The following is a 22,987-nucleotide window of genomic DNA, read 5'->3' as shown; positions in this document are numbered from 1 at the left end:
AGTTATGATACTCAATTGGCACCACAGAATCTCTCTGCATCACTACATAATTGGGCTGTACAGAGTATAATAATAATTAAGTTATTCTAATGCCTAATCAGCCAGTATGTTTGATGATAAATGGCAGTTGACAATTGCAAGTTGCAAAATAATTATTAAACCAAAAAGTTCATTTAATTTTCAATTAGCAAAACAGCACATTGAAACCGGCATTGATACGGATGGAAAGTATCCATATGCAATTACGCAGCATATGCCCATTCAATTACCTCTTAAGAATGCATTAATTAAGGTCTAAAAAGTGAAAAAAAAAATATTGTACTATGAACTTATTAAGCATCCATATTAAGCTATCAACCACTGAAATTGCAGTTAATATATGCTAAATCTTTCTATTCATGGAGCATCATCCCTTCTTAAAAATCAATTACTGATAATCTCATATTCTCAAATATCCAGATCAGCACCAACAAAATTTCTGGTAATCCACCAAATAGAAAGCCTCAATAGTCAATAAATCAAACACAGTATTTAACGATCCTACTAAAAAGTAAAAACATTATTATAAAATTGTAAATGACCAATCCCAATTCACAATGAATCTAACAAAGACGGCACGGTTGTTTACATTATGACACTTGTAAGAGACAAAGTAAATTCAGCAACAGCATAAGAAAGGTTAACTAAAGTCGAAGTGCAAAGCATCAGCAACCACAGCTTTAGCCGGGGAGATGAACTTGTACAACATGGTATAAGATAAACTTAACCTACCTAGCCAATTTTGGGGATGATTAAAATCGGTGATAAAGAACACTTGAGAGACTCCATCAAGCTATAGCTTAAATCCTACAGAACCATTATATGATGACTCAAATGACTGATTTTCCACATTGCCCAGAATGCTTAGAGAATTGTTGGCTGGATACATTATCCAATCCCGGTGTTCACCCTAAAGAACTGTTCTGAGCAGTCTAATGTAAAAAATTATTCCTACATCAGTCAGCAATGCGTTGAGAAGTTGCAGGATATATTGTGTCAATTGTCCAGTTAAAAATCTCCTCTCCTGTATGGCATTTCCTGTCGACATGCAAGTAGCAGTCCGATTAGTGACTAATAACAGATTAAATCCTGGACAAGAAAATCCAAGCAAAACCATTTCCACCCTTTACTTCTAATGCACACAAACTAATCTCCTGCTCTGAGCACACAAGTATAAAGGGTGCACCGCCACTAGAAAAAGAAACCAGGGGAGGGACTGAACTACTTAAGTCCAGTAACTCAGAATCCATAGTCAATTATAGATTTAATTCTATGCAACAAGGCATACATCCTGGTTTGAAAGGAAAGTTAATAAAGCCTTAAGAGTGTCAAGGATCAAGAAATTGTTCTTAAGAGAAGGTTGGCCGGTAGAGAGATTCTAGAGCCCTACACATGTGATCATAACCAGTAGGGAAACATCAATACACAAATAACTACATTAATAATAATGATAATGATTACTAGATTACAATAATAGCTTAAAAGATTTTTTATATATATTAAAAAAAAAATCTTACAGGAGGGTAGGTTGGCATGTAGACAACTTGCCGAGGGTGGCCAATTATCATCTGCTGCCCATACTGCAAAAATATTGGCCCATATAAAGTTTCACTTTAGCTCAGAAGCATGAAGAATACTAAGTCAAATATTCAAAAATAAAAATCCCCACCAATTGGAGACAAACCTGAGGTCCATTTGGATGAAAATATGGCTGCGGCGTTGGTGCAACCTGATGATTAAACATAACCGGCTGATGTCCAGCATAGGATGGTCCAATCTGCAAAATGCATATCATCAGAAACAAACTAAACATTTCGAAACAAGTATTATAATAAATAGTAGTGTTTGGTCACTTCAAAATCAGTCACAAGGAAAATCATTTCAAATAGAAAAGCAACTTCTAAAATGTTTAGATTCTTAGCAAACTCTCAACCAGTTTTTGACATGGTGACAACATGATTTGATTTAAAACATGGCAAGATTACATCAAAGGAAAAATAGGAAAAAATAAAATAATAAAAAAAAGTCCCAGTACAGCAGACAAGTGGGTCAAGTGGTCAAGGTCACACCCTTTGTCAGTAAGTGTATAACTACTTGTCACAACTCACAACCAATCATATACCAAAAATTTGTTAACTGATGAATGAAATCTATATGATATTCTTTTATTCTCAAGCAAAAGAGGGAGGAGATGTAACATTCACACAATGAAATAGTATCTGTGAATGACATCCAACACATATCAAGTAATTCTTAACTTTAGCTAAATTCACAAGCAACTCCGTCTATCTTTCACACTTTACAGTGTTTATTTAGCTCCTAGGGAATGAAAATATAACTACCTATAAACAGAATAGGCATACCAGAATCACTTACCCCAACACCCACAGGCATGCCATGCATGTGTTGAACAGGAGACGCATTTGTTGGGTAGTAGAAGGAACCATCTGAAACTGGAGATGCAGGTCTTAAAGGTGATTGGGATGGGAGAAAACTCTTTGCATTAGGATTTAGTTTGAACTCCTGATAACATTCAGCACAAATGGATGGTTAATAAGATTCCTTAAACACTAATACAGCAATACACTCTGAATAAAATAGGCATTAAGTGAATCTGTGGATATATTTTTTACTAGAAACATACATTTAAATGATAGTTTCTTTTGAAGGAAAGAATGAGAGCTTTAAGCTACTTGCCTTAGCATGTGGATTCAAATTTGATTTTTCTGAGGACAATGAACTCACAGATGAGCTATTTGATAATCCACTACCAGCTGAAACTAAGGCAGTACCACCTCCGTCCGAAGTAGATACAACTGAACTGTGGGTACAAGAATTAGCAGATTGTGCCGTTCCTCTAATCTTCCCCTGGCCCTCAGGCATATCTGAAGATAATCCACTCATATCAGAGGGTTCCTTTTTAGTTTCATGCGATCTACAAGTAGCTGTCCAAAAAATAAAAATAAAAATCAAGGAAAGCCATTTATAGCTAAAACAAGTTTGGAAAGGAAGATCAAGAAGACCATTATATCACCACGTGTTAGTTTAAATAAGTTAACTGCCCTAGAAATACAAAGCTAAGATCATATAGTATAGTTACCCTCAGATTTTAACACTTCACTCCCTTCTTCAACTGGCTGCACAAATTAAAATGAAACGAAGTGCTTTTATCATCAACAACATACAAGCAGTGAAATGAAGTAGAAAGACAACTGCACAGGAAGAAATCAAATTTAGTCTCACCATTTGCTTTCCAACATCTGTGTTAGAGCAACTAGTTCCAGTTTGTTCACTAATCTGAATCTCATGAACCCTGTGTAATGGGGCTCTCAATTAGAGACATTCCAACAATTAGATTACTATGGAAGCTCAATTAAAGAGGCACAATACAGTAGCCTTTTAAGCCATAAATTTTCAGTCTACTTATTGATCCTAACATATCAATAGAATGAAAGACAAGAGAGACCTGCTATCATCCATAACATAAACATGTTCAGCCGACAGCTGTTTTGCCTGATTGTCACAACCAATCAAAGAGATAGCCCCACAAGTACTCAATAGAGACAACTGAGCTTCATCCTGCACATTAGGATGTAATCAAAATAAACCAGGACACCTCTGAAGAATATACAAAGAGCTCCGATATTAATATATCATATACTAGGCAAACTAACAAATCAAGCCTTAACCAGATGATCTGAAATGAACAAGAATTTGAAGTTGAGCACTGTAGGGACACAAAACTAGGATCCCATCAACTACCTCACCATTACCCTTGATAAGAGGAATACTCCTCAAATTTAAACACACAAACATGGAAATTTACTGGCTCACCAGATGGTCTTATACCAAGTATAGATACTTGTCCTATGGCTTCATCCTACAATGCTATTGCCATCAAACATAAAATCTAACTGACAGGAGTTATACCATAGATGAAGTTCGTGATGGTTCTTGAGCTCCATCATTAGATCTTTTGCTGCTCATGCTGGTGAACGATTTTACCATGACTGAACTAGAGACATCTTGAAATGTTTCATCATTGCGCGAATCCAACAAAATGTCCTCACAATCATCACAACCACTATCATCAACCCCCCTAAAGACTGATGAATATCGAGTTTCCTCATCAATTTCATTGTTTCCGTGAAGTTGAGCTCCTCTTTCCTGCAACAAGAGAAAGTAAATAAAATAGGGGGCTGAGATAAATAAATTGTTTCAACAAAAGGAAGGCTACTGTTCTTACTTCAGCCAGGTGAAGATCATGGGTTTCCTCGCCTTCTATTTCTCGTGCAATTCTCAAGGCTTCTCTTTCGAGATCCCTCGTCTGAGGGCCTCTCTCAAGCTTTGTTGTATAAAGTTCCTCATTGAATGTGCTCTTTACTCCAAACAGTGTTTCATTTACTTCAAATTGATTCCAGCCCCTAATAAGAATGTGCATTAAGCTCAAAAAAGTTAACACAAGAGGGCACAAAACATTCTGTCTTTCTTTTCACATAGTGGCAACTACTTCCGAAAAGGGAAAATGAGAGATCAGATATGTAATTCTTTGTTCATTTGTTGAATGGTAATAATCCTTCCAAACCTACTGATTGCTAAGTGGAGGTGGTTATACAGTGAAACAAATCTCATGTTCAATTCAATAAATCATAGTAACAGCTAAAAATCACAGGAAAGGGTACTTCAACAACCTATTCCAATGGCCATCAAATATATTATCCAGTTCAGGACACTCAGGAGTGTCATCATCAGGTACCCAGCGTTCCAACTCTCGCTCCACCTCAATAGACCGAGATTGCGATATGCATGAATCAGTCATTAACTCATGCTGCTTTTCCCGCTGGTACTCATTTGTTACATCATCTGGGGTTAAATGCACACCCTGTTTCAAACAAACAAAAGATGTAAAATCTTATATATTTACCTATGTCATAAATGAATAGCCTGATTACTGGATCTGTATACAAACTTTATACTACTCAATAATATTGTGAAATCTATATAATGTAATTGTTAATACAGAAGGCAGGAAACCTTAGATGTAACTTGCACAAGCTCTTTAGCTGGAATTATGAATGTCCTTGATGCAGGCTTGCTAAGGGATTCAGAAGTATAGTTCTGTCCACGAGAACCATCTTTTACCAAGCGAGCCATTTTCAGAACAATATCTGCAACAATTTAGTGCAAGAGAGAGTGTAATTACAATTATCATTGTATTGCAAAAGAAGTTAACAACTAAGATACCAACAGAAAGAAAAATGACCAGATGATTGGTTTTTCCTAACATACCAAAATCCTTATCCGCATTAGTTGCATGAAGTATCCCTGAAAAAACTGAACCATCCAACACCTGTACTTCCACTTGATGTCCAATAAGGCATGCAGTTACATAAAATAGTCGATCACGTGGAGAGCTTTCAAACCCTCCCCCTTTACCTAGAACATCTTTTAAGTAAGAGCTAGTGACATTAAATGAACATAAAAAATTGTTTAGGCAGAACCTCTCACCTGCACTTGTCAACCGGATGGAATTTGCTTTTGCATTCTGCAGCTTACGACGGCCAAATCCATTGACAGAAGATTTGGTCTGCACAGCTTGCTGCATATTCATCCTCAAAAGATGATGGATAATATGATCGACAGGAGATTCAACTAAGATTTAGCTAGTAACTGCAAAGAACAAAATAAAAATTAAGTTACCTTTGGGGAAGTGAAATATAATGAATGTTGTTGCAATTAAAATATCAATGAAGCTATTTCTTCTATTTCTTTCACACTTTCTTCATTTGAAAGTTAAGATGTGATAAGATAAGATTCCAATAGGCATTCATATAAAACCATATGAATATCCTCTCATCAAGTGAATCTCAAAGGAAAACCAATCAACCATCATAAGGTTTTAATAGAACCAAGAAGAGTGAAGACTACAATAAAGGACATCAACTTCATCAATTATGTGAATCTGTTTATGGGCTTGCAGTCGACTAGATTAATTCTTTGGCTCCCAAGTTTTTATGGTCCGACCTACTATGGAATATGGAGCAGCTATTTCATGGAATCCACTCCATACAGTCATTTTGATGTTGGCTGTCAGGTAACCACAACTTTCTTACTTTATCAGCACTAGCAAGAAATAATCTCATGACTAATGCTTGAGACTGGATTGTTAAGAGAACCAAATAGCAATTATCCAATAGAGAATAGGAAACACATTAATCAAGAAAAATAGAGTTCTCTTACATACAATGACTAGAAGTAAGAGCAGTACCTTGAATTGTCACTGAACAAAGTGCCTGTACAGCTGTCCGTGAAGGTTTACAGCATGGGTATCATCACTGCAAAATGAGGTGAGCAAGATGTGTTAACAGATGCAGCTTTGCTCAGTCATATCACAGAGGCTGAGACCTACAGAAGGCACATAGGTGCATGCATGCACACACACACATAAACAAACAAAAGGTTCTCCATAAAACTGTTAAACCTACTAAGCCAGATTGTATATGCAAGGAAATATAGTTACAGAAAGCAGAACACAGCCAGCAACATCATTCAGATTCATTATATTGATATTTAAACAAGAATAATGACCAAAAAGAGCAACACAGAGAGAAAAGGACCAATTAAATTTCAGCTGATAATGTTTCATTCTAAGGAGAAAAGTATTCCATAAAACACAGGTTCCCTCCTTATCTCTCATGAATCAACAACTTAATGCCAACCTCGACAAGCTATCATATAACAAACAGATTTTAAAACGAAGATAAGGGATCGCCTAATCAAAAACTTCTAATCCATAATGAAAAAAACTGGTTTCAGCAGACGACATTAAAGAAGAAAATTTAAAATATTACGGAGTAACAAACAACAGCCAGTTGTAATTGCGATCTTAATAGAAGAGGAATGCGTAATTTCCTGAGTTTGACTAGAAAACCCTAGATAAAATGATCGAAACCCTATGATCTAGGAATTGCACATACACGTACATATTATGCATAGAGAGGCAGTGCTCACCTGTGTAATGGTGGATTGGTAGAGGATGACGGAAGAGGAGAATATGCTCCGAGAGACGACACAATGGGTTTGATCGGAGAGAAAACTTTGGATATGAGAATAGAAATTTTGAAGAATGGACGTCAAGTCTCAGCGAGTCCGTAGGGGTTAGCGCCGGAAAGAGCCAACTATAGACCGCAGAAACCGAAATGAAATGCCCCGTTTTGTCGGGTACGGGTTTCCGACCCATATTTACCTCGATTTCAATTTTCACATTTTCACCGCGAAGATATAAAATGCTGATCCTGATGAAGCCATAGTTGACTGTTATATCCTGGAGGGTGTGGTCCAGTAGAAATGACTCATTCATCATTGAGTTTGATTTTTATCTTTGGGTATAGAGTAATTTTAAATTTTCAAGATAGTTATTCTATTCAAAAAAGGTGTCGGAATTAGTCATTGTGTCGGGTGGAAATCCTGAGTACATAAAAAATAAAAAAAATAAAAAAATTGACTGTTATTTACTCTATACATTTGTTTTAATGATGAGAGAAATTCATAAATAAAGAGGTAAATCAGCTTAAATTGTTGATCGGCTCAAATTGAGAAAATCAATAGGCAGCTCGCCAGCTCCCGCCAAGAGTTTTACTGATATTTACATTTTTTTACAAAATAAAATTAATCAAACTCCGTTGAGAACACATCCCAAGTTTATTTTGTCATCATTATTGAGCAAATGATCTCTAGATAATAGTAATGTGTTGATCGAATACTGAATTTGTGGCTTGTGTGGTGCAAAATTTGACAATTTGGTCATATTCCCAAATTTGGATTGGTTGGTTCTTGATTAAAAAGATTTGAGAAAATGACTCAATAAATCATGAGATGATTGAATATACTGTGGAGAGTTCAGTAACAGAAAGCACAGAAATCATTTGCAGCACTGCATAGATTCAGTGCTCAACTGCTCACTAGCTAACAATGTATGAACATTTGAAGCCAGGTTTAATCAAAGTACAACAAATTTTGTCCTGTCGTTTATGGAGTGACATGAACTTTGTTACATAAGAGAAAATGCAGATTTAAGCTCACACTCCATCCATCATCTTGGTCCAGAGATGAGCAGGAGCAGCAGATTTCAGACAGCAGACCACCACCATACAGTATTTCTGGCAAATTTTTATTTTAGTAGTCTCAACCCTCTAAAATCTAAACCAATGCAATTGCCATATCAGACAACAAACAATGAGAGCAGTAGAACAAGAACCGAACATCTGACATGTGCTAACCGGCTGTGTGCATTTTACAGTTCCAGGAAGTCTAAAATGATGCTGGTGCCTGGTGCATTTTAATGCCATAGAACATAACAGCGGGCATCTTATCATGCAACACTGTCACCATCCAGTAGTGAGCATCACCAGACTATGAACTCAGAATAATGAATGTCAAATTAGCAGATTGAGACGAATAAATTCTAGATACAACAGCACACTCACCGTCTTAAAGAGGTAAGTTAATTTTTTCAGACCACTTGAAGATGTCCGAGTAAACATGATCACCTCCCAACTCTTCACCTGTAGCACCAGCAGCAACCCTCATTACATCTTCGATTAAAGCAAAATTTCCCATGATATCTACATGGGCACCACTCTGGGTTCCACGACCTTCAAGAAGATTTGCTGGGGGAGCATGATCGTATTCCCTTATGTAAGTTTTAATTCCGGAAGGATTAAATTTAGTTTCCCCACGCCATCCTTTTGCACACATGAAACCTGCACTTAAAACAGGAACTGTCTCATCACCATCAACAGTAAAAACACCATCATTCAAGCAGTTTTCTGGATTTGCATCATCTGCTGTAGTATCAATTTGAAATGGTATGTCGCATTCTGCCGCAGATGAGACTTGTCTGTAAACATATGCTCTTTCAGTTGGAATGCCGACTCCATACATTGAATAGATCTCCATGTCAGGGGCATTTGGTAACCTGCAGAACAAAAAATAGTCAGGATGAGAGTGCAGTTATATGTATGTATGTATGCTTGCGATCAAGTGAGAACACCCCCTTAGGTGAGAACCAACGTGAATGCACACAATCTACTATGGTCTATGGAGTAGATTGCGTGCATTCATGTTGGCTCTCACGTTATCACCTAAGGGGGTGTCCTCATATAAATGCTAATCTATATATATATATAAAAGTTTTATATCTTTAAAATATTTTAATACAGAAGTGATAAGGCTCTAAAAAAATAAGGAAGGGCAGCTAAAGAAGAAGAAGATCAAAGTTCAGCAACAGAATCAGAGTACGTTTTAAAAAAAAAAAAAAAAAAAAAAAAACAGATTAAAGCACATTGTATGACCTGTCCTCAAAACAACCTATAAAAAAAAGTATAACAACAATATTTCAGACAGAGACATATATATTCAAACTGATGGAGATGGAAAGCACACATAACAGTGATGAATGCACTTCAAATCTACATTCAACTCATCCTGTGGAAACCAGGTAAACAATGCCATTTCACCTCTAAATACTTTTGGTAAAGCAGGTTTCTGGAAATAAGTATGGAATCTTAAGGTACCTGGTCAGCCTTAGACAAGACAAGCCAATCATTTTTATTAAAAAAAAAAAAAAAAAAATTCAGTTGAGAAAACTCCAGAAATTACTTTGACCTTAAGAAATGTGCCAGTTACCATAAATGGATTAAACAATATCCAACCTCCAACACCCACAAAATCTCCTTTGGGTAGGCCTGTGTTGGAAGTTTAGGACTATCTAGATCTGTTTTGAATGATAATGACTTCTTTTTTCTTTTTTTTTTTCATGCAGCATGAGGGAAGAAGTGTGAGTGTAGACCGAAGAATCCACTATACTACATTTATGAAATTAAAGTTGATCTGCTTTGAATGTATGGGTTACAGAATAACATGATAGTTTGTTTGAAAGGTCTCAAACAAGAGTTCTCTCACCTTGTTTCCAATGGATTTGACCAGTACTTATAATGCTCATACTTTGGATCATCTAAATTTTCAGCAATCCCATACGAAAAGTGAGCACTACCACGTGCCATCATTCTTGGTGCAACAAATTGAAGCAAATCCAGAAGGTCATCCGCTGTATAGGCTTTATATTCTGTAACTGCTTTGATCCCGCCAATTCCCATTTCATGGTACTCTGTCCACACATCCTGACAGGTGCTGTTTGCAATGTTTCTTCCCTTAACAGCACCCTGCATTCAAATAATCACAAATCACTTCCTGCAAGAAACTAAAAACATAAATCTTTCATAACTTCAGTTTGAATAAGTAAATTTCTTTTTGAGTCAAAAAACCAGAAAATTGCAAAATTAAATATAAGATAGAGATGAGAAAGAAGCTGCTTCAACATCCTCTTTACTCCTCCTTTTTGTCATTGTCTATACAAGAACTAACAAATCATCAACAGAATCCCCCTGTAATATTCCCACTACTAATGATTATCGCATTACAAATTGGGACCTATCTTTTCCTAACTCTAGCACAAGCACTTGAGTATTCTGCTTAATTCCTAGGCATGACATATGCTTCAGAACAGAGCAATAATTAATGCACGCTTCAAGTATCAAGAACCAAACTTTCAATACTTCACGTGAGAGGATGGCAACAAGTTACAGGGTATTGAAATGGAATCACAGAAAATACTACTTTAGTCAGACTTTGTACTGATAAGCAAATAGGAGGATTCACCACATACAAAGGTCATAAAGGCCATTTCAACTATTAGTGGAATCAATATGTTGATCAAGACTATGGTAAGTTGAATTACTATCTAAAGGGAAAATCTGCTAACAGAAAGACTTGTTAGATAACAACCCCTTTATTACCCATCACCCACCCCTGATTACAACACATCCTATGTCTAGATCCCAAAATCAGACCCCCCCCCCCCCCCTCTCCCCCCGCACCCCCTAAAAACAAATCAAATCTCAAAGCCACACAACCAATACAAATTTACAAACCATGACTAGATCTCAAAGTTGCATTATTTTCCTAAATGGGAATTTCATTCTAGATAAGACATCATATCAACAAACAAATCACTTGCTTCAGTAAAACTACATATTCACATCCTCTTTAACTTCCACCCTCTTGCTTAATTGAATTGAGTATTGGCATGTCTAATTTAGTCATGCTCTTCAAAATTGGCAAGATAAAGGTATTTTTTTCCCATTGCCGGGATGAAAAATACAAAAACATATCAATCAGAAGAAATAGGTGAATATATAATAGTAATGCAAGTTTTGAAAAGAAGAAAAAAATACTCTGAAGTCAATCCTCTTTAGCTCTGATAAATCTGCCTTGGCAGCATCCTTTCCAAATGAAATCATCCTTCCATATGTCACATTACTTGTTTTAGATTCCACATTTAGATTCCCATCGTGACCTGAAATCTGGGTAGTGTTACTTTTACGTTTTCTCCTGCAAGGAGAATGGCCATCCTCAGGAGACCAGTCAAGACCACCCCAGATTGTGTTCCCTCCTCTTGGTATCATTGACATCGTTGAATCCCACGTCCTTGTCATCTTCATAACATGCAGTAGTGTTTGAATACGGAATATATCCTTTTCCAAAACACCTGGTGCTATTGCCCTAAAACCAAGGAAAATTATCAAAAAACCCTGGTACATGCAAGACAAGTTTATGAATGAATGTGCTTCATAGAGCTTGGATAGTAAAGAGATTCTATTCATGCAGAGAATATAATTCAGAAACTAAAAAAATCTTCCCACTCAATGACAATTTAGCCTTGTATTATGAAACCACTGATCACACTGTCTCACACCAAATTTGACTTTGTCGACTACTATGATATGCACCAACCAATCAACCACCAATATATGCTTAAAAGTACTGCTAAGATTTTGGTACACGCCCAAAAACAAGAAATTATCAGAACTATATTTACAATTGATTCTTAAGGTTACAATTTAGTTTACTTGCCTAAATTGTTGGATATTGTTTTTGTAGCGTCACAGAAAACAAAGAGCATGTATCAAAGTTTACCTGGCAACAGCAATATCCCTTGCTTCAGCTGAGAATAGTCCAGCAACAGATTTTGGAACGCCTAAAAACGGCCCACCAATGTTCATTACAGCTTTAATATGTTTGGCACACCAATCTGGTCCACCTCCGCCACCCATTGGAGCCGGTGCCTCCACCCATTTCATAAAATGCAAGAAGTACAGAACACCCATTGAATGTGGAACAATTACTGCCTTTTTACCCCCGTTTGTAGCAACCATCAGTTCTATATTACTTTTTATACGGCTTAGTGCTTGATCCCGGACCTGATGGATTCAATTAGTGATATATTTGAAAACAGTTCAAGTAGTTTTGTTTCGTAAATTGGATTCATAATTGCTACCAATCATAACTTATCATGCATTGGACAGTAAAAACAAACTGAATGCATACCTCAGTGTTCTGAAATGAAAGTCTCCAATCATATGCAGCCATATACATAGTTTTCTCCTCATATCCTATTCGAGCCAAACTAGCAATCAGAACTGCCCACACAAAATATCCCGGGGCAAAGTAATCTGCAGCAACAAGTCCAGTAACTGGCCTAACCCTGACTCCACATGGATCTAGCCCAGTTTCATTGTCTAGTGACATATGTTCCACCCAGCATAAAGGTCTGCAGAGCATCAATCAAAGTTCCAAGTATTCGTAAACACCTTACCAGCAGTATATTTCTTGTTATAGGAAAAATAACATTAAGTAATTAGTTACAGCCTTTATTAACATCAAATCAAAAATAGTTTTCCACTTTAAACGAATGATTATTACTTGATAGAATTTGTGCACCGTGATTGTTACCAAACTAGCATTAAATGACCATTATTATAAATATAGTAACAAAATCGAAGAAAGTTATAGTAATATTTGCTCAAATAAAGCAAAACCAGAAAGCATAGTAGCTAAAGGATAAATGGATAATATGCATTTCCATAAAAGGAATGCCCAAAAAGTGCTTGAAATGAAAGCGAAATGGAAAAAAGGAATACGGAGTAACCTTTTATACACTTCGCCGAAGGTGCCGCCCCAAAGGCGCTTCCGGAACAGCCCCTCAGCGCAGTGATGTCCCTCCCAGAGCTCAAGCCCGCCAGTGACAATCCCTGGAACAAAGACGACCGGATGCTTAGCCTTCAATCCTTCCTTGCACAGCTTGACTCCGGGAGGATCCGGCGCCGGCCCTGTAATCGCCTCCGTGACGTACTGCGGGATCGAGGCCGGCATCGCATTATAGAGGAAAAGCAGAACCCACCACACTGTGCAGATGCATCCGACGAGCCAGCAGCAAGTGTTGAGGCAGGACCACTTGCTCCTCCTCTCGCCCCTGCCTCTCGGCACCCTGGGCGGCCTGCTCTTCTTCTTTTTCTCGTCATCCTCGCTGCTCGGTCTCGAATTCGACGCTTCCGGCTTCTCGTTTTCCGGCGCTCTTTTCCTGCGGATTAACGACGACATCTTCGCTCTGCTCCGTCCAATCCAGCGGTGGCGGGATAAGGCGGAGGGAGACAAGCCTTTTAATGGAAGTGATGGAAGAAGAGTCTGGTGGGACCCGGTGGGGACAATAATAATTGTCTGACGTGGAATGAGATCTATGGTTGGTTTGCTGACTTTTTTTTATTTAGCGGGACTGATGGATCCTCACCAGTCACCACGTGCCATCTTTTCACATTGAGTGTAATCAAATTTTAAGTTTTCAACTAATTTTTTTTTTTTAAAGTAATCAATGTGTATATATTTAGAAAAATGCTGAAATAGAGTCTGGTAGGACGGTGTCCTAATATATAGTCATAACATGTTTAAAAGTAATAGAAGCTAAACTGTGAGCTAAATAGTTCTGTGATCTAGGAATAAAATTAACTAAACAGACGTCAAATGTTAGCATGTATGCTTTGCAACCATCCAAAGCATAACCATCGTATAATAGGGGCGTAACACTTATTGAGGATAGATGGTGTTGTAGCGTATGGTAATCTGTGTGTAATTGGACCACATGTTCTCCACGAGCCCGTAGTCATGATAATGCCTCTTTGCACGCAACCGCTTCGGCCATAAGTGGAGAAAAGCAGCTCAGAAGAGGGGCGCAGTAGGCCGGGATAAAACCTCCATCGGCGTCGAGCAGGACCGCCCCTACCGTAGCCGAGTTCGTGGAGTGGCGATATCTGGCGTCGACGTAACACCTCCTTGGTCTCAGTACAGCAGCATGCGGTGGTCCAGCAGCTGTCGGCGACGAGCTCGGCATCGGTTGGGCAGAGGCAGCAGCGTTGACAGCATCGGCAGTAGCGGTTCGTCCAGCTCATGACAGTGCGACAGTGGTGCTGTGAACCTGATTCCACGCCTGCATGGTGGCGGTTGCCGTGGCGATCACTTTCTTGGGCATTGGCAGGCAAGCATCCCAAACCGCTCCATTCCGTGTTCTCCATATATGATATAAAATAGCAATTGCATACATGATTCCATTAGTGTCTAGAATATTCAAAACTGCACTAAATCATTCATGGAAAACATTTGTTATAACATTGGAGATTGGAATGTTAGATTGAGCCCATATGGAACTTGCATAGCCACACGATACTAGTGAGTGCATAACATCCTCATGACTAATTCCACACATAGCACAAACAGATCAACCTCCACCCTATTTATAAGCAAATTATTGGTAGTAGGGAGGATATCATATCTCTCAATAGAAATGTCTTCCATTTGGGTAGAATTTTCAATTTCCATAGGATAAACCATTTATCAAAGACCCCATTATTAGTATTTTCATAGCTCCCAACAATGAGCCTGTAACCATTATTTACTGTGTAGCAACCATTAGGGTCCCCGTGCCAATACCATGTATCATCATATTCCGAGGAGATGGGTATTTTCAAAATTCACTTGGTTGAAAAATATCAGTCAGTATTCGGTGGTCCCACTGACCCGTATCCTTGTCTACCAAACTTGCCACTTTAGATGCAGCCGGCTGTGGTGGCATCTCAGTATTAATCATAGGATCAAAATCATCCTGGAGCAAGGGGTGCTCCCATATTAAAGTTGAATTTTCAATCCCAATACGCCGTCTCGCACCATTACAAATCAGCTCCTTGGTTGCCATAATACTGCGTCAATAGTAACTGGGGATATTTCCTAAACATACTCCAAGAAAGGAATTCTTAGGGTAGTATCTAGACTTATATACTCGAAACACCAATGAGCCAGTGTTAGTAAGTGATAGTACTAATTCCCCGTATAGAAGGGTGTTTGTACTGGATGAATATGTATCTGTATAAACAAGGGGAAGAACACCAGAAATATATCTCAAATCCTCTCTTTTATTAATGTCTTGCTTGTGTGTGTCTCTGTGTTGGAGAGAAAGGGGAGAAGAGAGGAAGGGAGAGAGAGAGAGCCCAGAGATGGGGAAGGAAGCCAAATGGGCCAAAAAGATCCCCTCCTCAAAGGGCTAGAAGCCCTTTTAAAGGCCTCCGAGGCGGCGGGTTTGACCCATCTCGGGTTTGACCCGTCGCCTTTGACCCCGACCCGACTGCGAGCGATGGCACGGACCCGGGGCATATACCTTATCAAAAGCCCCCACAGCCCGTGCCCTGACGACGAGCATCGAGGAAGGGTTCGGGCTGGAAAACGAGTCACACGGTCCGTGACATATGCCGGTTGCCTCGTTAAAAACCTTAGGCTAACAAAAAACCCAGTGGGAAAAACTTTAGCCAAAGGAAAAAAGAGTGCAACGCTCAGACATAGTCCGGTAGACCGAAAGGGAGCGCCCGACCCAGTGGTCGAGCTCGCAACGCAACTTGCGAAAGGCCGAGCCCAGCCGGTTCGCGACTGGATTGCCGGGCACGACTGTGCTGTCGATTCGACTGCGATCTGGAGACCCATCTAACCGACTACGGGGTCGGATCCGCTTGTGACCGAGAGATCGGATTCATTCGGGCGAAACGTTACTGGGCGAAGCGAACGTGATTCGACCGTTTCGACCGACGAACGCTCTACTCGGGCAAACTAAAACGCAGACGAGCTGCTCGGGCCAGCGCAGCCCCCACTCCCGCAGGTGCAAGAACCGTCAGCACAAAGGAGTGGATACGACGGGTTACCGTCCGGGAAACGACATCGCGGTCGCGAAGTGCCTTGACCGGGTCCGCAATGTGAGTGCACCCGGCTATAACTACCGCGCCGACGATCGGGCACAACACCGCTAACGAGCGATACACACACGTTGCTAAAAAAAGCGGTAAAGCATCACACAAAGATAGTAAACACATCGCTAAAAGCGGCATCGCCAAGAGGCGGTAAACACATCGCACGGCATCGCCTAAAAGCGGAAACAACATCGCTAAAACGCGGCATCGCTAAGAGGCGGAACAAGCACATCGCGCGGCATCGCCTAAAAGCGGAAACAACATCGCTAAAACGCGGCATCGCTAAGAGGCGGACAAGCACATCGCTCGGCATCGCCTAAAAGCGGAAACATCATCGCTAAAATGCGGCATCGCTAAGAGGCGGAACAAGCACATCGCTCGGCATCGCCTAAAAGCGGAAACATCGCTAAAACGCGGCATCGCTAAGAGGTGGAACAAGCACATCGCTCGGCATCGCCTAAAAGCGGAAACATCGCTAAGAGGTGGAACAAGCACATCGCTCGGCATCGCCTAAAAGCGGAAACATCGCTAAAACGCGGCATCGCTAAGAGGCGGAACAAGCATATCGCTCGGCATCGCCTAAAAAGCGGACATATCATCGCTAAAACGCGGCATCGCTAAAAAGCGGAATACATCGCTGAAAAAGCGGCATCGCTAGGAAGCGGAATACATCGCTGAAAAGCGATATATGCATCGCCGGAAAGCGGAATTCATCACTGGAAAGCGGCATCGCTAGGAAGCGGAATACATCGCTGAAAAGCGATATATGCATCGCCGGAAAGCGGAATTCATCGCTGAAAAGCGGCATCGCTAAGAAGCGGTATCAACCGGTATAACCGGACTCATAGACCCGGTGGTGGCAATGCCAACCTAACCGGTCATAGAGTGCCAGTGGTGGCGAGGCCAACCTAACTGGTCTTTAGAAACACCGGAGGCGGCAGTGCCAACCTACTCGGTCTAACAAGGCGCGTGGCTCACTTCCCCTTCTCGTTGGAGGTGGCAGTGCCGACCTACTCGAGGTGGGAAAGCGCGTTGGACGACCGGGCTAATAGCCTCCAGGCGACCCCCATGCCAGCATCGCCTTACCCGGGCAGACGGGTTGAACCAGCCGCTCTAGGCCGACCAGGCGCATGGCCTCGGGCGACCCACATGTCATATGTTATCCGAGCAGACGATTCGACCCGGCCTATCCTGCCCAGCCCCCCACTGTCAGACGTACTTAAGTATAAGGGCGTGTGACAGTGAAACTAGCGGCCGGGCGAACTTAGGGCGTGGTCTTTGGTCTTCGGGTGGGCCGTTTAGGACGGGATATTCCCGACCTTGGGCCCAAACTGCAGTTCCCGACTCTTGGGCCTTGGAACCTTTCTCAGCCTTAGGCTTGCTTCAACTGCTGCTTGGCCGTCACGATCGGGGGTTTCCCGAGTGCCGGCCCGAACCGTGATTCCCGGCCTTCGGGCCTCGGAATACTTCTTCAGGCACTGTTTGGCCGCCTCGATTGGGGGATTCCCGAGTGTGGGCCTAAACACTTCACGAGGGCCCGCTGCATGGGGTGTTCCCGAGCATGGGACCTGTGGCACTCCCTTCCTATTTAGCCCCCACTGTGCGCGCTCGGGGCGCGAGTGAGTGCAGTACCGGAGAGGAGCGGGCGGATCGGGGAATATGCCGTGGTGTCGACCTCCCCGATCGGCGATATGACCAGTCGATTGCCTCGCCCGGTCAAGGGTCAGTCGGCTATTAGAGCCGCAGAACTGAGACTATTAGAGCCCGATTGCACACCCCTATCGGTGGGGACCGAGGGAGAGGAGTGACGGCTATTAGAGCCGGTTTGGCTGCTGGGCAAGGCGCCCATCTTCAATCTTCGGACACCGCTATCGGTCGGAACCGAGGGAGAGGTGTGTGGGGCGAAGCGCCCGTCTTCGGTCTTCGGACACCGTTATCGGTCGGAACCGAGGGAGCCGGTGGTGGCGAGGCCGACCTGACCGGGCTCTTAGTGCCGGTGGTGGGAATAGCAACCTAACCGGACCTATTACAAATTTTCCTAGGTACAAGCCCATAACCTATACAATTTGTAATTGGGCCTATACACTTAGAAAATAAAATGCTACGGCCCATTTTAAATTATGGGCCTAACTAGTCTAAATTAGACTATTACAAAAATTACAAATAATTATAAATAATGTAATTTGTCTTCATCTTCAAAGCTTCACACGTGACACCACCCTCCACCACAAATGCCATCATGCTCCACAATTAATGCTTTGGACTTTTTTTGTCCTTTTTTCATCATCACCTGCCACCAACTCCATCTTCTTCTTTCTTCTTTTTTTTTCTTCTTCTTCTTCTTCTCTGCTTCTCTTCTTCCTCTTCTTCTCCGCTTCTCTTTTTTTTTTTTTTTTTAAACAAAAATCTGTGGACTCCGATCCACAACGGCGCCATGGACCTCGAGCCTTCTCCGACGGAGACAGCAGGCCGGCGACGGGGGCGTGACTGGCGACGACTGGCGGCAGAGCTGGACGGCGGCGGCGGACCAGCAAGGAATCCGGCGACCTCCTCCCTCTTCTCCCGATCTCTGCTTCAATCCGGCATCCCAGAGGCAGGCAACGCCGGTGGGTAGCAGCACGGCGCCGGGTCTTCTCTGCCTCTCTCTCTACTGCACCGCGGACGGCTGGTGGCGGCGGGAACTGCATCGGCATCCCTCCATCTTCTCCTCCATCTTCTCGGCGCAACTAGCAGCGGTGGCGGCGGCGGTGGACCAGCAAGAAATCCGGCGTAGCAGCTCCACCGGTTTCCCCTGCTTCCGGCTAAGCTTGGCAGTTCGGTGGCTCGTGGCTGGCGATGGTGGCAAAGCAGGCCACGCCGATGGCGGACGGCGGCGGCGAGGGGTGGCGGAGCTAAAACCCGGCGATGATGGAGCTCGTAGAGCCTCACAGCTACAGTAGTTACGCTGATGGCTCCATGCATGAACCCCTAATCGAGGTCTCCTGGTTTACAAAACCTGTTCTTTATGTTTTCTTTGGATGGATTTCCGGCCATTTACTGGATTTGTAGAGGAGGATAACAACGATGATGAAGCAAGCCAGCATGGTGAGAAACTCTAGCTTTGGTGCTGCATGGCTGATGGCAAGTTTCAGATAGCAAAGATGATTCACGGTGATGATGATGGCGAGATCTTAGTAGATGGAGGATCACTTGCCAAATTCTCCAGTAGCTCTTCGATGGTAGGAACAGAGCTCTTTGCCCGGGTCCCCACAGACGGCGCCAAAATGATAGTACTAATTCCCCGTATAGAAGGGTGTTTGTACTGGATGAATATGTATCTGTATAAACAAGGGGAAGAACACCAGAAATATATCTCAAATCCTCTCTTTTATTAATGTCTTGCTTGTGTGTGTCTCTGTGTTGGAGAGAAAGGGGAGAAGAGAGGAAGGGAGAGAGAGAGAGCCCAGAGATGGGGAAGGAAGCCAAATGGGCCAAAAAGATCCCCTCCTCAAAGGGCTAGAAGCCCTTTTAAAGGCCTCCGAGGCGGCGGGTTTGACCCATCTCGGGTTTGACCCGTCGCCTTTGACCCCGACCCGACTGCGAGCGATGGCACGGACCCGGGGCATATACCTTATCAGTAAGTTTTCAACTAATTTACTATACTGTATCCGTACGAAAATCCTTTTTCGTTTTTAATCTTAATTGTGAAAATTTTATAGACTAAATATATCAAAATTTTGCACCTTGTGGTCTAGTGGCACAAGGTGACTCTCTTAGATGGGAAGTTGAAATTCTGACTCTCTTAGATGAAAAGTTGAAATTCACGCACCCCGCTCCTGAAATTTTTACTATTTAAATATTGAATTCAAATTCTCTAGTATTAAACAGTTTCTTTATGCACCCAACTCTTAAACTTTTTTACTATTTCCGGTATTAAAATAATGTTAAATCGGCCATTAAAATAATGTTAAATCGGCCAATGATCTTGTGCTCTGGTAGTATGAAGTGACTTTTTTTAAATAGGAGATCGTGTGTTTGATTCCCAGTTAAAGCGATATTGACTCTTTGTATTTTAGTACATTGAAAAGTAGTTATAAATAAATACTACATTTTTTTTTAATTGGTGATATAAATAAGAAATAGTTTATATATGGTGTGAAACGCGAGATTAATATTCAAAATAAAAAAATGCAATATAAAATGCGAGGGAGTGGAAAAGGGTGTTGACTAATACAATTTGGACTAACTACTTAACTAGATCCCAACTTGAAAAATGCAAAATGATCTCCTTGGGCAGGCTTTAAAAAAATCGACTTTTCTTGGACCCAAAACACAAATTAAATGATTAATTGGGTTAAATTTTAAATTCTTTAAATGTATTTTTTGTCATAATAATCAGATTTCTTTCAGCTAAACTTGATGCCTGGCCTGCCATTCCTGGGGGCCATAATCTTTTAACAATTATCTGCTGATAGATGGATATCTATTATCTACTATGCATTCATATTATATATATGTAATGTAATATGGATGATTTATTTATTCCTGAATCTACATTCTTATCTTATATAATACAGTGTTAATGGATGAAGATTTGTTGTCTTCCTCTTTCAGGTTTCACTGAATCAAATAAAAATTAGAGTGAAATGTTAGCCAAAGCCCAATATCCACATAATAATCTAGACAAGCCGGTGAATCATTTTAATATTCTGTATGATTCTCTGTATCTTCCTCAAAATTGTGCATCAAGATTGAAACAGATCTGATAAATGGAAGCAGCTATAACAGTTTGAAGATTCAATTAGCCTTCAACTTTTTTGCTTTTCTTTCTTGAGAATGCCCGGCTGATCCAGAAGTGGTAACTGCACTGTTGCCTCTTCCAGAATCCTGGTCCATGGACTTGCTTCTTTTCTTCAGAGTCTTAGATGGCTCACCCAATTTGGATTTGGAACTTTTCTGTTGGCTACTAGGAGTAGTGTTGGTAGTATACATACTCGTAGATTGTGAAGTTTTATGCTTACTACTTTTAGTACCACTTGAAGGATGGAAAACTGAACTTGTCTTTGTCATCGTTGAAGACCTCTGAGCTATCTCCTTCAAACTCATTTTGTTGTGTTTCTGAAATTCACTAGGCTCTGGATAGTGAATAAAAGAAACATGGCGCGAAATCTTTCCAACTGCCAAAATATCACAAAGGTAGTTAAAGCATGGTGACAAAACATTAATACTGTTAACAAAGGTCTAATAGGCAGATACAAGAAAGTTCCCGTCTTTTAAAAATAATGTTGTCTAATCTAAAATTTCACAGACCAGCTTTTGCCTCTGATGCAGAAGATAGAAATACCGTTCCAACTGGATCCTGGGCTTTTAAATTGAAAACATCATAAGATTTTCCTGTCAACAAGAATACATGTTGATTAAATTTGCTAAGAAAGAAGGACTGTAAACATAAAGACAAAAAATACTTAAACTTTTGCTCAAAATACTTGCCAGAAGAACTCTCAAAGCTGCCTAAATGCCCATCATTATCAAGTTTCAGTGACACTTGCCCATCAAAATCTGAAGACTGCAACAAAAAAAAAAAAAGTGATTAGTTCAAAGTTGAATGAAGAGTAGAAATATAATGTATGATTATATAATAATACTTATGTGTTCAAATTATCCTTGTTCTTTGCAAATTACAAATATTCTCTACCTCATGAATTCATGATGCAGATATGCATACAAAGGCAAATAATTATCATTGGAAAACTTCAGGTCCTTATACTATCACCATATTTCATTTACAAGATATATTAAATTTTCTGTAAATTGGGCAAGTATTAGTCCTTTCTATCGCAATATATCCAAAGTCCATCAAGATTGATAGTAAGTTCATTATACCATAAAATGTAAGCATCAGATTATGTGAAGTGTAAATGAAGCTAAGAGTCTGCAATAAAGAGCATACATGATTTAGGGGCCATTGGATGAGCCAGAGCTCAGTTGAATCCGTTACTTTAAGTTCAACAAGTGGATCTCTCTTATCCTCCACAAAATCAGAAGGAGGTTTGTAACCCAATTCATTAGCAACATCCATTTGCTTGGTAACTCAACTCCCGGGGAAAGTTTAATAGATATAACCAGGGGACACTACAGATAATCCTGAACCACAACAAGTCAACAACAATAAGGCCTATTACAGTAACACTATTACAGCAAGATTCAGCAACCACAAATCATATTCACAACAAAATCATAAATATTAAAGAAAATATAAATTACTAAAAAATAATTATTACCAGTACTCAGTAGAGGCGTAGCGACGGTAGCGTAGAGAAGTAAGCACTCAGCTCCAGCCGTCCAGTGAAGCAGGCGAGCAGCAGTCAGCCGAGAGCCGGCAGCCGGCAGCCGTCACGGAGACACGGAGCAGTGGTTCTCGCGGTCTCCCCTCTCGGTTCTCACGGAGCAGGGCTGCAGTGGACACTGGAGCAGGAGATGCGCCGTCGGAGCCGGAGTAGCGCCGTCGCAGCCGGAGTAGTGCCGCCGTCGCCCGTCGGTGAGACTCGCTGGTCGCAACCCACGCGAGGCGTATAGGCGGAGTCGCGGAGAAGGAGATGCGGAATTAGTATGTTTTATATATACGGGCGGGTTACCCGGGTTCAGTCTGTTTGGCCCATATCTAATACAGGTCAAATACGGACCCAACCGTTCAAAACACGGGTTAAACATGCCCAGCCCGTTGGGTTAGGCCCATTTTGGGTAATACATAAGCATTCCAATTGAGCTGAATAACGACAATATTGTCG

General features: G+C 41.0%; 3 protein-coding genes across 6 annotated transcripts; all 3 read right to left on the bottom strand.

The window, feature by feature from the left end:
* Positions 1 to 509: 509 nt before the first annotated feature.
* LOC109187505 (polyadenylate-binding protein-interacting protein 4) lies at positions 510 to 7,238 on the bottom strand. Of its 3 annotated transcripts, none has more exons than XM_019337706.1 (16): positions 7,051 to 7,238; positions 6,308 to 6,374; positions 5,548 to 5,709; positions 5,329 to 5,475; positions 5,074 to 5,207; positions 4,731 to 4,921; positions 4,286 to 4,463; positions 3,970 to 4,206; positions 3,506 to 3,618; positions 3,283 to 3,352; positions 3,140 to 3,176; positions 2,737 to 2,984; positions 2,416 to 2,562; positions 1,724 to 1,816; positions 1,557 to 1,619; positions 510 to 1,077 (listed from the first exon to the last, which is right to left on the bottom strand). In XM_019337706.1, the coding sequence occupies exons 3-16, from the start codon at positions 5,648 to 5,650 to the stop codon at positions 1,048 to 1,050; spliced, it is 1,791 nt and encodes a 596-aa protein (XP_019193251.1). In that variant the 5' UTR covers positions 5,651 to 5,709; positions 6,308 to 6,374; positions 7,051 to 7,238; the 3' UTR covers positions 510 to 1,047. The 3 variants fall into 3 exon arrangements, with proteins under 3 accessions (XP_019193251.1, XP_019193252.1, XP_019193254.1); XM_019337707.1 differs by having other exon boundaries at positions 578 to 1,077; positions 6,308 to 6,444; XM_019337709.1 differs by having other exon boundaries at positions 578 to 1,077; positions 2,737 to 2,924; positions 7,051 to 7,237.
* Positions 7,239 to 7,893: 655 nt separating this feature from the next.
* Positions 7,894 to 13,618, bottom strand: LOC109187504 (phospholipid:diacylglycerol acyltransferase 1-like). Its single transcript, XM_019337705.1, has 6 exons — positions 13,088 to 13,618; positions 12,487 to 12,709; positions 12,076 to 12,359; positions 11,334 to 11,661; positions 10,003 to 10,262; positions 7,894 to 9,016 (listed from the first exon to the last, which is right to left on the bottom strand). The coding sequence occupies exons 1-6, from the start codon at positions 13,537 to 13,539 to the stop codon at positions 8,530 to 8,532; spliced, it is 2,034 nt and encodes a 677-aa protein (XP_019193250.1). The 5' UTR covers positions 13,540 to 13,618; the 3' UTR covers positions 7,894 to 8,529.
* A 7,263-nt stretch (positions 13,619 to 20,881) lies between these two features.
* LOC109187513 (mediator-associated protein 2-like) lies at positions 20,882 to 22,774 on the bottom strand. Of its 2 annotated transcripts, none has more exons than XM_019337724.1 (5): positions 22,480 to 22,774; positions 22,150 to 22,338; positions 21,690 to 21,765; positions 21,510 to 21,593; positions 20,882 to 21,376 (listed from the first exon to the last, which is right to left on the bottom strand). In XM_019337724.1, exons 2-5 carry the CDS (start codon positions 22,276 to 22,278, stop codon positions 20,997 to 20,999), a joined length of 669 nt encoding a protein of 222 aa, XP_019193269.1. In that variant the 5' UTR covers positions 22,279 to 22,338; positions 22,480 to 22,774; the 3' UTR covers positions 20,882 to 20,996. The 2 variants fall into 2 exon arrangements, with proteins under 2 accessions (XP_019193269.1, XP_019193268.1); XM_019337723.1 differs by having other exon boundaries at positions 22,150 to 22,343; positions 22,481 to 22,774.
* Positions 22,775 to 22,987: the final 213 nt, after the last annotated feature.

Source organism: Ipomoea nil, unplaced genomic scaffold (genome assembly GCF_001879475.1).
Source record: "Ipomoea nil cultivar Tokyo-kokei standard unplaced genomic scaffold, Asagao_1.1 scaffold1421, whole genome shotgun sequence".
NCBI lineage: Eukaryota > Viridiplantae > Streptophyta > Magnoliopsida > Solanales > Convolvulaceae > Ipomoea > Ipomoea nil.
Note: the sequence above shows the minus strand (reverse complement) of the source record. Positions and strands in the feature narration are given on the sequence as shown.